At 48.6% G+C, this 12529-nt stretch overlaps 1 protein-coding gene across 1 annotated transcript; it reads right to left on the reverse strand.

The window, feature by feature from the left end:
- Positions 1–355: 355 nt before the first annotated feature.
- GNPDA1 (glucosamine-6-phosphate deaminase 1) lies at positions 356–11853 on the reverse strand. Its single transcript, XM_047729027.1, has 7 exons — positions 11752–11853; positions 10739–10868; positions 7331–7432; positions 5744–5926; positions 4536–4720; positions 2716–2890; positions 356–1776 (listed from the first exon to the last, which is right to left on the reverse strand). Exons 2-7 carry the CDS (start codon positions 10860–10862, stop codon positions 1676–1678), a joined length of 870 nt encoding a protein of 289 aa, XP_047584983.1. The 5' UTR covers positions 10863–10868; positions 11752–11853; the 3' UTR covers positions 356–1675.
- Between the last annotated feature and the right edge of the window lie 676 nt (positions 11854–12529).

The raw sequence follows: 12529 nt of genomic DNA on the forward strand, positions 1-12529 counted from the left end.
TTTCTAACGAAAAAATCCCACCTAAACCTATTTTCCATAGCCTGTGGTTTTTATATCCCTCCTGATCACAAGTCTCCTTATTCTTTTTAGAAGCCATGTCCTTGTTTGGATCCCAGGTACAGCCAGAACATCATAATTTATTGCTCATGTGTTCATGCCCTCATCCCACCCATTTTACATGGGTGCCTCATTTTTATGAACTATTTTATTTCCCTCCGATGACTGAAGAGGTCAGCAGTTGCCAGTGATTGTGAGGAGTCAATGTGAAGCTTTGCTCACCAGCTGTTCCCAAAATATGTAAATATCAACCCAAACCACCCTCTGACCTCCAGGGATGCAACTTCACAAAGACACATTTTATTTGAAAATACTGGATTTAATAGAAAATATCACATTGTAAACAAGTCCATTGATCCATTAGCCTAAGACAGAATCACAGCACAATCAGGTATAAAAGCTCAAGACCAAACACTGGTACCAAACACAGCACTTGAAGAGAGACCTGAGCTGGTCTCTGAAAGATCTTTCCAGAGAGGAAGCAGCAGCTTCAAACAGGCACAGAAACAGGGAGAGGAAGGCAGCATCCACTCCACGAAGGTTTAAGAGAGTCAAAAGGCAGAGCAGTAAACTCATGTTGTGAACAAGGGGTGAAGGATAAAGGGTCAAAAGGGCTGTATTTCCCGATGTTCTGGGAACAGCAGAGCATGCCACAAGAACCTGAGCGGGTTGGAAGGGCAGGGTATTTTAAGTGGGGAAAGGCTATTATTAGGCAACTTTAGAAGCATTTGGTATGCTGTCTTGGCACTCACCTCTCAGGGCAGCAGGAGAACATGTCACTCATGTTGTGACTAAATTTCGGCCTAACAGCTATTGCCCTGGCCTCTATCTCCTTAGCAGAACACACTGACACTGTGGCAGGATCTGTTGCCCCAGTGAGACCTTGGAACAAAAACATGGGGCTCTGGTGGGAAGAGGATTTCCACCTTCCTCCAGGTGCCAGAGGGTCCCGGAGGGAGGGGAGTTTGATGTGGTTAGGCCCCTTGAGGCTCTGAGTTTATCAGCAAAAGTTTTCTCTTTGGCCCTAGCCACCCAGGTCCTCCTCCCCAAGGAGTCCTCCAAGTTTATGGAAAGGCCAACTGTGAGAGCAGGAAAAAAAAAACCAACAACTATGGAAAGAAAGTAAGGAATCATTTTTTTTTCATGGCACTTATAACTAAACAGAAGGTTGAGAGTTTGTTCCTTAATCTGGAACAGTGATTCTCAAATGAGAGGCTGGCCTACTACCCAAAGGGCTTTCAAAGGCTCTACTACCCCTAGTTGACAATCAGTGTATGTAATGATAGAAATTCCTGATGGGAGTGTGGTTGTACAGGACAACAGTGCCTAAGGCAGAACAAAAGCTAAAAAACCGTAATCTCTGTAGGGCAGACATCAAAATTATGGAGTACATTTTTCTAAGACTTTTTTTCTAATTAAAGTAAGTTAACAGAACAAGTCCTTCTCCCTGTAGCTACACTCATGACTGGGCTCTGTGCTACATAGCCAAGAACAGTAAGTATACCCATTGATCTGGAGTAACCATACTGGATTAAAGAAATACAATTCTGTCCTCCTAAAGGCCATTTCCAGAATTGCTCTGTCCTAAAGAGGTACTCAATGCTAGGATGAACACAGGCTAATCACCGTATGGTTTCTCGGAAGACTGGTTTTTCTCTGTTTCTTTCTCTTTGATACTGTACAAGGGGTCCACCAACTTGTTATGAACAAGCATTAAACCTGTGAAAAATTAAAAACAAAAGTAGTTAATGCAGGTAAAGGCAGAGTTCCATGATTATGAACAGTAATCTCAGAGCTCTCAAATTTTGTCCTAGTACTAAAAATCATCTTTTCTCTGTGGCTCCAAATGATAAAAATACTAAGAGTAGGAAGAGAATTTATTATTCCCAATGAATGCTAGAATCCATAGCCTTCTGTAAATTCATTCTTTAGAGGTGTTGGCTACTGAAAGGTTAATCTTTTCACCAAAGCATAAATTCCTAATTTGCCTGCTTCATTAATGATGGTTTTCCCCTAAGTTGGCTTAAAGCAGTGTGTCCTTTTTCTTTTATTTATTTACTTTTAAGATTTAAGTATTTTATTTTTAAGATTTTAAGATTTTATTTATTTAGCAGTGAGAGCACAAGCAGGGGGAGTAGCAGAGGGAAAGGGAGAAGCAGGCTCGCCACCAAGCAGGGAGCCTAACTTGGGGCTTGAGCCCAGCACCCTGGGATCATGACCTGAGCCAAAGGCAGACACTTAACTGACTGAGCCACCCAGGTGCCCTGCAGTGTGTCCTTTTTAAAATAGAAGAGAAAGAGATCCTCATGAGAGTTCAGTGCCCTACCTAGAGGGAAAAGGCCTGTATGAGACCTTGAAAGATAAAAAAAATCCAGAGCTTCAATAACCCTGTCAAGAGATCACCACATACCCCACGGACTACTTTTCATTTCATTGTCTTTTTGCCTCCTTAGAACGAACAGGCCTCCAGAAATAGACCTTTGCAGTCATGAATGGAAGAGCAATGACTGTATTCTGGGATCGTTAAGGTTCGGTTTTTATTAAAATCAGAATTGTCTCTGAAAATGGCCAGAGCAAGAAAATGAGGTCCATTTCTCACGCCCAGCATACCCCGAATTTGGCCGCCCACTGCCATACCTACCTTTTGCCTCCCCTCACCTTTGAAATACTTGACTGTTTTCACTTTCAGCTCCAGGGTGGCGTCCTCGTCACACACAAACACTGTGCGGGGATGCTGCTGGAAGGCGGATACGGTCCACATGTGGCTCACTCCCTCCTCGATGGCCTTGTATAGGGCAAAGGCCTTGTGAGCACCTGTGATGAGGATCATCACCTGGGGGTCAGAAAACAAGCCTGTGACAGAGGAGAATGAGCACTGGGACCAGAGTCCAGAAACCTGAGTTTTGGTCCTGTCACCACAACTGGCTGTAAGCACTGTTGTTTTTAATAGACCATTTTACGTTGTTTGCCTGCAGCACGCTGTGCTCACTGCTGTCCGCCTTCCCACACAGATCCCCGGAGGCTGGGAGCATCACAATCCCCATGTTCTAAGATGAGGAGATGCGCTCCAGGGAATTAAGTCAGTTTTGATCTGGAGTCAGTGCTCTAGGCCACCCTGTGGTGGTGTCTCTTGGTACCTTTGATGATGGCTACGAACACGTATGCCAGGCAAAGGCCCACGCCTCTTATCCCAGCAGTTGGGACACTGAGTCCCAAGGGGTCCTAGGCTGGGTGAGTTTTCACAAGTGCAATCTGAACAATAGGGGTTCCAACCTGCACCACCTGCTGGGAGTTACAGAATGGACAGTAATGGTTATATGTGTGGCCCCTGGCATTTGATCCCACAAAGGCTGCCCCTTAATCTGGTCACTTTCAATGTCAAGTATTTGACTGATAGGAGTTGGGGTGATGTTTTATGTTCAAATAAATTGAGACTCCCTCAACAGTTAAAATATAAAGAACATAAGTGCTGGAAAGTGATTGTAAAGGAACTCTGCTCTCTCAATCTCCTCTCACTGTAATTCGATTATACCATGGAGTTGTGAATGGGATTTACTGTTTCTCTCTTAAAAGATGAGAAACCAGAGGCATAGAGAGAATGCAACTCTTTTAGTTCAGGATTCCAGAAGTCCTGATTTCCAGACCCAGATCCTTTCCCCAGATCCTAATATCCTCCCATGACAGGGAAGAGCCCTCACACCCTAGTGTTTCTAAGCTATAAGGCCAAACACAGCAGAGTGACTGCCAGAGATACTGGGTCAAGGTCACCCAAGAGAAAGCTGGTAATGTCATTCTTCTCACAAAAGTTCTCTTGAAATAGGGAGCTTTTTTTCATATATGGAGATGCTTGTTTACAGATCTGGGCAAAGAAACAAGCTACAATGTTAGTAGCTGCTTCCCACTGAATATACCCCTGAAAGGAAGAGCAAATGCTTTTAAAATTCTAGTGAAAGACAATAAAGAAACTGGAACCACAGAAAAATTGATACCCAACTTTCTAGGGAATAACACACTAAAGTGCATTTAGACACTTAGGTTTAAATCACAATTCTTCGTATTTATGACTCCTCGAGCACAAGGCCATGACCAAAAATATCCTGGAGTAGCAGAGGGAGCCCCCTTCAAACAGTGACCTCCACCACCTGCAGAGAACCAGCAGTCCCTCTCGTACCTGGGCAAAGGCAAATTCCTATTCAGACATTTGAGTAGTGCTGGGCTCCTCTTTGCCTTGAGAAGCTCCAAAGGGGCGCATAAGCAGAGGCCAGGGAGCCTGCAGCCTCCCATGCAGCCAGTGTGGAAAGGGTTCTGCTGAGAACAGACTAACAGTTGCCTCCAAAGAGGAGGGAGGACCAGTGAGGATCAGCTGGGATTTTAGCCATATTTTTAGTAACAGTGTAGTCAGGTGGTACCTGTATAGTTGGCAACAAAAAGTCAAGTCCGACACCCCAAGGAAGGCCTGGGCTTCCAGGTGCGCTTACCTCTCTAGCATCCATGAGAGTGCCCACACCCACTGTCAGGGCCATGGTGGGCACCTTGGTGAGATCACCATCAAAGAACCTAGCATTGGCCAGGATGGTGTCCATGGCCAGAGTCTTCACACGGGTTCTGGACACCAGACTGGAGCCCGGTTCATTGAAGGCAATGTGTCCATCAGGGCCGATGCCTGCCAGGGAGAAAAGGCCAGGGCAGCTCTGTCAGTCCCAGGGAGCCAAGAGTTCAAGAACAGACAATTTACCCTGCCCCACCTCGGGCGTATAATACCCTTAAAATCCTAGCTCTTTTCTCACTCACCCCGGGCAGGTACATTAAGCATAAGATCCTCCCCTTTCTCCACCTCCTGCCCGTTTCTGTTTGAGGTACCCACACGTCCTGGTCACCTTGTGATACCCCTCAGAAAACTAAGTAATAGGTACTCCAAATAGCTTCCACTTCCCTAGGTCACTGAAGGGTAACTTCTCTCTCCTGCCAGTAGTCAGGGGGCCTGCTGCTGGGATAGAGCAAATAACAAAACTGACTCGACAAGGAGTTGCAAAGTTTATAAAGGCTTAGAACATGAGTGCTCTTAGCCTCTTCCTCCTACCTTGAATTAAAGAATTAAGTCTAGAGTAGTAAAAGGCAGCCATACTCCTGTGGGCGGCTCCAGAGGTGGCAACAGATGGAAACATAAGGGAGCACCCAGGGAAGGAACAAAGCACAAACTGACAAGGGGACACCTTGGGTGTCCTGCTTTCTTGCCACTGCTCCGGCTGACCTGGGGCAAGTCACAAAACTTCTCTGGGGTTCAGTGGCTATCTATAGTGTGCGGGGTCTGAGTGAGGAATCTCCAACTATAGGAATCTGATTTTAACTGTTTAGGTGAGTCCCATGGACTGATCCATATGAAACCTTAGGACTAGGGAATAGACTCTTGAGAGTCCCAATCCAAGCATCTCACTTTATCACCAAGGCACGGAAGTGCAGAAAGAGATGTCCAAGATCACATGGTCACTAAACAGCACAGCCAAGGCAGGGAGAGAGGGCACCTATCTATGTCTTCCCTGCCTCCTCAGGGGAATAAATGCTTTCCGCTCTTACTAGGGCAGTGAGAAAGCTGGTGGGAGACAGGCCTGGGTCCTGTCCTGTCCTTCCACGTGTTCTCAGCACCCTGCATCTGCCCTGGACATGTGCCGCCAAGTGTCAAGCTCACCTCCAACGAACAGCTCAATTCCCCCTGCAGCTCTGATCTTCTCTTCAAAGGTGTCACACTCAGCCTGCAGGTCAGGTGCATTCCCATCCAGAATGTGGGTGTTTTCTGGGAGGATGTCAATGTGCTTGAAGAAGTTGTTCCACATGAAGGAGTGGTAACTCTCCGGGTGGTCTCGAGGAAGGCCTGTGGGACCATGGCAACACTTAGTCACGCCCCAGCTAAGGCAGAGCCACCCTCCCAAGGTGGACGCCAGGATGCCCTCAGACCTCCCCAGACACTTTGAGAGGAATGCCCATCAGGGGCCCTGGGGCATCAGTCCGCAATCAGCCATGACTGGCTGAGATCCCTGTGTCCACCCACCACCACCACCTGTGATGGCAGGACTTGGCCACAGTGACTGTACACCGGGAGCCTAAGAAATCCCCTCATTTTCATCTCCTTTTCACAAGGGAGTAACTGTAGACAGGAGGCCAGGGCCACTCTGGGTTTCTGGAGGAGGCCTACAACCTGGGGTTAGAGCTTGGCCCATCTGGGAAAGTAAGTAAGCATACCCCTTGCCCTGTGCCTCCCATCCCACCATTCATCCCCAGATACACCCCTCAGCCTGAACCCCAACTTGAATACCAGCTGGTTGGAGACAATTATCTCAAGGCTTCCCCAAAACAATTTTTAGCCAAGAAGAAAAAGTTTCAAGTGAGTGAGTGTTTCATTAAACATGAAGAATGTTTAATGTCAGCTGTAAAAAGGAATGAAATTCTGACACACACTACAAGGACAAACCTTGAGGACATTTCGTTGAGTGAAATAAGACAGTCACGAAAAGACAAATACTCTGTGATTCCACTTAAATGAAGTATCTGGAGCAGTAAAATTCACAGAAGCACTGAAACGGTGGTTTCTAGGGGCTGGGAGCATGGGCCATGGGCAGTTGGTGTCAAACCGGTAGAAAGTTTTAGTTTTGTAAGATGAAGACTTCTGGACATTATTAAAAAAATTATAGTTTTGAAAGAAAAAGTTCTGGAGATTGGTTACACAACACTGTGAATATACTTAACACTGCTGAACTCTACATATGAAACAGGCTGGATGGTAAATTTACCACAATTGAAAACAAAAACATTCAAAGTGAAGCCTTACAAAATGATGGCAGGTGGGAGGAGCGGGTAGGTGGAAATGACAGAAGACCAAGGTATAGCTTTCCAGCACTGGAAGGGACACCAGTCTCTGCTCCTCTCCCAGTGCCTGGCATAAAGGGGAGCAGGAGGATGAACACTGGAGACAGCAACCAGACAGACACTGAGGGACGATCCCATCTGTAATCACTGGTTACAGAAAGAAATGGCAAGGAGTTGGGGAGGAGGTCTAATATTTACAACGCTTGCTCTGTACAAGAGGCTTCCGTATCTGTTAGATCACGTAATGCTTACGACCTGAGGTCAGCCTTCAGAGCATTGTATAGCTGAGTACACCAAGGCCTGGAAGAGAGAGCTTTCACTAACTGAACTTATCACCAAACAACACTGGTTCCCGGAGACCTCCCTATTCCTCTCCTGGAATCAGGGAAGACCTGGAAAGAGAGAGACTCACCCACATACTCGTCCATGTTGAAGGTCTTCACATATCTGAAGGACAGGTCTCCATTCTTATAGTACTCAATGAGCTTCTTGTAGCAGCCAATTGGGGTGCTCCCTGTGAGAGAGGCCACAGCCATGAACACCCTTCGGCTCCCAGCTCCCAAGGACTCCCAGGAAAGAGGGCTACTCAACAGGGAGAACCTGGCAGATCTCAAGTCCTCCCCTGGTGCCCCAATCCTAATGGCCATCCCATTAGTGCTGCTGAAGGCCAGCTCCCCACTAGACTGGAAGCTCCGGGGGGCCAGGGCTGTGTCTGTCTGGTCTGCTGCTGAATCCCAGCACTCAGCACACTGTTGACTGGAATGACTGGAATTAGTAACCCGATTAAATGTCACACTGATCTATTCCGTGAGCACCTCGTATGGGAGGCAGTGGGCCACATGACGGGAACACAGAGGGCAGAGAGAGACAGCAGCCATTTGGAACGAGCTCACTGGCTAGGACTGGGACATGAAGCAGTAATGTCAGCTGTGACCAGGCTAAGTCTGTGGGTTCAGGGAAGACTTCCCTGAGGAGCAGCATACTCCGGTGAGTTGAGTCTCAAAAAAGTCAAGGTCATAAAGCACACGAAAAAAGCAGGAGGACCTCTGTAGATTAAAGAACTAATTATGCATGAAGTCTGGACACTGGATTATTGGGGGGGGACTATAAAAGATAAATATGGACAATGAGGAAAAAAATATTACTAGCATCTGTATATCAGATGATATTACGGAATGACTTTTTTTTTTTTTAAAGATTTTATTTATTAGAGAGAGAGAGATCACAAGTAGGCAGAGAGGCAGGCAGAGAGAGGAGGAAGCAGGCTCACTGCTGAGCAGAGAGCCCGATGCGGGGCTCGATCCCAGGACCCTGAGATCATGACCTGAGCCGAAGGCAGAGGCTTAACCCACTGAGCCAGCCAGGCGCCCCGGGAATGACTTTAATAGGTATGATAACTATTGTAGTTAGGTAAGAGAATGTCCATGTTCTGAAGAGACAGATGCCAAAAGATTTAGAGATCAAGTGTCGGGTTTAGGACTTACTTTCCACTGGCTCATAAAAAAAATGTGTGTGTGTATGTAAATGTGACAAATATTAGCAATGGGTGAGCCCAGGAAAATGGCACTGTGCTATTCTTTTAGCTTTTGTGAATTTTTAAAATTTTTTAAAGAAGATGGAGAGAAAAAAGCCGCACCCCAATCAGATCTCTCTTCTCAAAACCTACTAATGACTTCTCATTTCACTGGGTAATAACTGGTCCTAACAAAGTCTCTGTAAGGTGGCCCTGGGGCACCACCCTCACCCGTTCTCATCTCGCTCCAGGCAATTCCACCTCAGCCCTCAACAGCTGTTCCTTCAGGTCCCTGCATGACTCTCACCTCTTCTGGCTTTTACTCAGATGTTGCCTTCTCGGGGGCCTTCCCTGCCATCCTGTGTAACACTGCCAAGCCCCACCCTTGCCTCGACACTCCCTGTCCTCCCCCTCCCCTGCCCCCAGCCCCCAGCCCACGGCACTCCCTGCTTCATTTTCTTCCTTTACTCATCGCCATCTAATATACTCTGTACTTTGTCAAGTAACTTGCTTATTAACTCTCCCTCCTACTATCATTTAAGCTTCAGGAAGGCGGGAGTTTATGTCTTTTTTGTTTGTCGTATCCCCAGCACCTAGAAGAGCTAGGCATACGGTGGGCATTCACCCGTGGGTCAAAGTTCCCTCCCTGCCCCCATCACCAGTCTGCCCCTGTGCCCGGACCTCAGCCACGCCTGAGCCACACAGCCTCCCTGGACTCCCCCTGAGCTTCGTCATGTCCACTTTCCAAACTTCCAGCTTTCCCCTCCATTCTATGAGCTCCCCATTATCTAGCCAATAAATTCCTCTTCTGCGCATGTCAGCCAGAGCTGCTTTCTTTGCTTTCCACCCGGAGCCCCTGACTGGTGTTTCCCCTAATGGAAGCCATGTTCCAGGGAACCCAGATGGACATGCCGTACTGGTTCAAGGACAGTCAGGAAGGGGCCAGGTCTCAGAGGGCCCCGAAGGCCTGACTGAGGAGCAAGGATCTGACTGTGCAGGTGACGGGGAATTGGGGATTTGGGAGGGATCTCAGCAGAAGCAGAGACTCTGACCCAGAGAAGCTCCACAGTTAGAAAACAGGATGTTAGTGCAGCCCCTCCTGGGCCTGAGCTGTTAGTGGTTTTGCAGATACGTGCAGATACTGGTCCCACAAACCTCTAGTGCAGAGGCCCGAAAACTTCATCCCGCAGGCCACATCGGACAGCCTGCCTGTTTTTATACAGCCCATCAAGTAAGAATGGTTTTTACACTTCTTAAGTTTATAAAGAGTGTGACTTTGTGACATGTGAGAATTATATGAACTCAGACTTCAGCGCCCATCAGGTTTCATGGGTAGATGGCCAGGCACATTGTTTTATGTGTTGTCTGCAGCTGCTTCTGAGCCACAAGGACAGTTACGTAGTTGTGACAGAGGCTGTATGGCCACAGAAGCATCAAATATTAACGATGTGACCATTCACAGAAAAACTTGGAAAAGTTCAATTAAAACTTGGAAGGCCCCTGCTCTAGTGAATGGGACACTGGGGCAAATCCCCCCAAACTTGGAGAGAAAGAATCAGGACATATGCCTTGAGGAGCTGGGGTAAAAGAAATATCCTCCCATGAAGGCAACAAGCTGATTTTTTCATAAGAGACAGACTGAGACGTTGAGCGTCTGCCTTCAGCTCAAGTCATGATCCCAGGATCAGCCCCGCACTGGGCTCCCTGCTCGGGGCAAAACCTGCTTCTCCCTCTCCCACTCCCCCTGCTTAGGTTCCCTCTCTCGCTGTCTCTCTCTGTGTCAAATAAATAAATTAAAACTTCAGGGAAAAAAAAAGCTTTTTTCACATAGGTCCTGTATCTAGTTAAACCTTACAGAAAATGCTTTGAGTGGATGATCTTCTCAATTCCCCAAGGATGGTGCTCAGCTCACAGCACTCTAGACGCACAGAAGTTCATTCATTACATAAAATGTATGCCTGAAGGCATTAGGATTTAATTCTGTTAAGAACTCCTAGACTCCCAAGACAGCCTGTTGAGGACAGGGCTGACTTAGAATGGAGCCTAAAAATCTTCCTGCCTAACCAAGATCCCTTCTACTCCAGAACTCTTCAGGAGCAGGCAGCATCTAAGCCAAACTATAAAGGAAGCCGTGTCCTCTTGTTTTGCATTTTCAGGAAGCAGGGCTGTTCACTCATTGCACCAGGACCTCAGAGCCCTCCCTGTAAGTCCTTTGGCTTAGTGAGCCCACGTACCCAGACCCCTAAAAGCCCTAATGCCCACTCACTCCCCGACAATCCACAGCACCCTCTCCATCCCCCAACGCACCAGTGGGAAGTCCCAGGGTGAAATACTTGTCTGGCCCTGGGTTAAACTGGATGATGCGATTCCTGATGTATTTGGCTGCCCACTCGCTGGCCTGAGAATAATGGTCCAGGATGATGAGCTTCATCTTGTCCTGTAGGGGGCAGGTGACAAAAGGAATCAGTGGTAAGGGAGAGGGAGAAAGGGATGCAGGTGGCTGGGGAGAGGGGAGAAGCCCTTCTCACCCAGCAACAACCTCTCCCCTGGGTGTCTGAGCAAGGAAGAGGAAGAACCCAACTTTCCTTTAACAGAGGAATTAATAAACTGGGCCAAGTGCCTCCACCACCCACCAGGAGGCGCTGCTGTGAGACAGACCGGGGTTCTAATCTCCGTTCCTCCATTTACCAACCACAGGACCTTGATAAAAGGACTCAAGTTCTCCTAGCCTGTTTCTTCGTACGTGAAAATGGGGACAAGAGGACCTACCCGACAAATTCCACGATGGTGAATATTAAATAAGGATGGATGTAAACCACACAATATTCAATATGTTGGCTACAGTAGTTTGACCCAGACCTCTTTCCCCACTTCACCACTACACGCTGGATATTCTGTACCCACGGCCTCCTCCTCAGTAGAGGGTTCATGGGATCATACTGGGCCACTCTAGCAGGTGAGACCCATGGGGTTTGCCTGGAGAGGTGTATTCCCCTGCAGCCCTGGAGAGGGGTGCTCCCGCCGGCCGGCTTGCTCTGTGGACCCTCAGTTTCCCCCAGTGCACACGGGGCCAATGTAATCGCCCCTCACTGCGATCAGTCAGAGTGGGAGGCGGAGGTGGCCGTCTGGGCCCCCCAAAGGATACAGGAGTATTTTCCCGACAACGATGGCGATCCCATCGCCCCTCCGGCGCTGCACCGGGAAAGGGGGTCCCGGCAGCTCGCTGGGCTCCTGGGGACCGGAAGCTGGGGCAGGGCCTCGACCCCCCCGCCCGCGCCCACCCGCTAGGAGGGTCCCCACCAGCCCTGCTCCCCACTTACTCGGACACCTCCCGCCGCGGCTGCAGCAACTGTACCGGCGGCCCCGCCCCGCGCGGGTCACGTGGCCCCGGGTCACGCGGAGCGGCTCTCCAGCGGAGGGGCTGACTGTGGGGCCGACCGCCGGGCCCTAGCCGCAGGCGGACTCTTCCCTGCGTGGGGTTAGCCATCGTCTCCTCTCCACTCCAGGAGCGCGCAGGCCTGGGAGCAGGTGTGGGAGGCGAGGCTTGTAGAACGGTTTTGTGCAGCCCGGAGACTTGGGGACCCCAGGTGGCCCCAAGGAATGAAGTGCCCCGGCCTGGGGGCTGGAGCCAGGTCCCTAGTGCTGGGCGGAGGGAGGGGGGATGGAAAAGCAAAATCGCTTACTTAGAGTCTTCAGGGTTGGGCCAGGCTCTGCCTTCAATTTAACTTTTTTAGATGTCATTTTTTTAACCTAAATATTACAACTTTTTTGCTTTAAAAATAATTGGATTTTTCTTGCTTTAATCTTAATCTTCACAGCAGCCTATATTAGAGAAAGAGGGAGGTCCCTGGTCTCCCCAGCTCCCAACCCAAAATAACATTGCTAAGAGTTTAGGCCACATTTCCACATTGTTTTTCCCTGAAGATACCTAACATTTTACAGAACTGGGAACACACCACACATAAAGTTCCCAGGGAGCTAGGTGGCCTTATTCCACAGGTCCTGATGTTGGTCTCACCAACCCCCACCCGGGGGGTGGGGGTGGTCAGCTCCAGACCAGCTTGATAGAGGGGGGTGTTACTCTGGTGAGGCCCTGAT

Source organism: Lutra lutra, chromosome 5 (assembly GCF_902655055.1).
Source record: "Lutra lutra chromosome 5, mLutLut1.2, whole genome shotgun sequence".
Taxonomy (NCBI): Eukaryota; Metazoa; Chordata; class Mammalia; order Carnivora; family Mustelidae; genus Lutra; species Lutra lutra.

Coding starts and splice junctions, on each gene's coding strand:
- GNPDA1 (XM_047729027.1), bottom strand. CDS start 10,862: ATGAAGCTCATCATCCTGGACCATTATTCTCAGGCCAGCGAGTGGGCA. Junction 5,927..7,330: donor CAACATGGACGAGTATGTGG/GTGAGTCTCTCT, acceptor ATGGTCCCACAG/GCCTTCCTCGAGACCACCCG. Junction 1,777..2,715: donor AACAGTCAAGTATTTCAAAG/GTGAGGGGAGGC, acceptor AATTTTTCACAG/GTTTAATGCTTGTTCATAAC.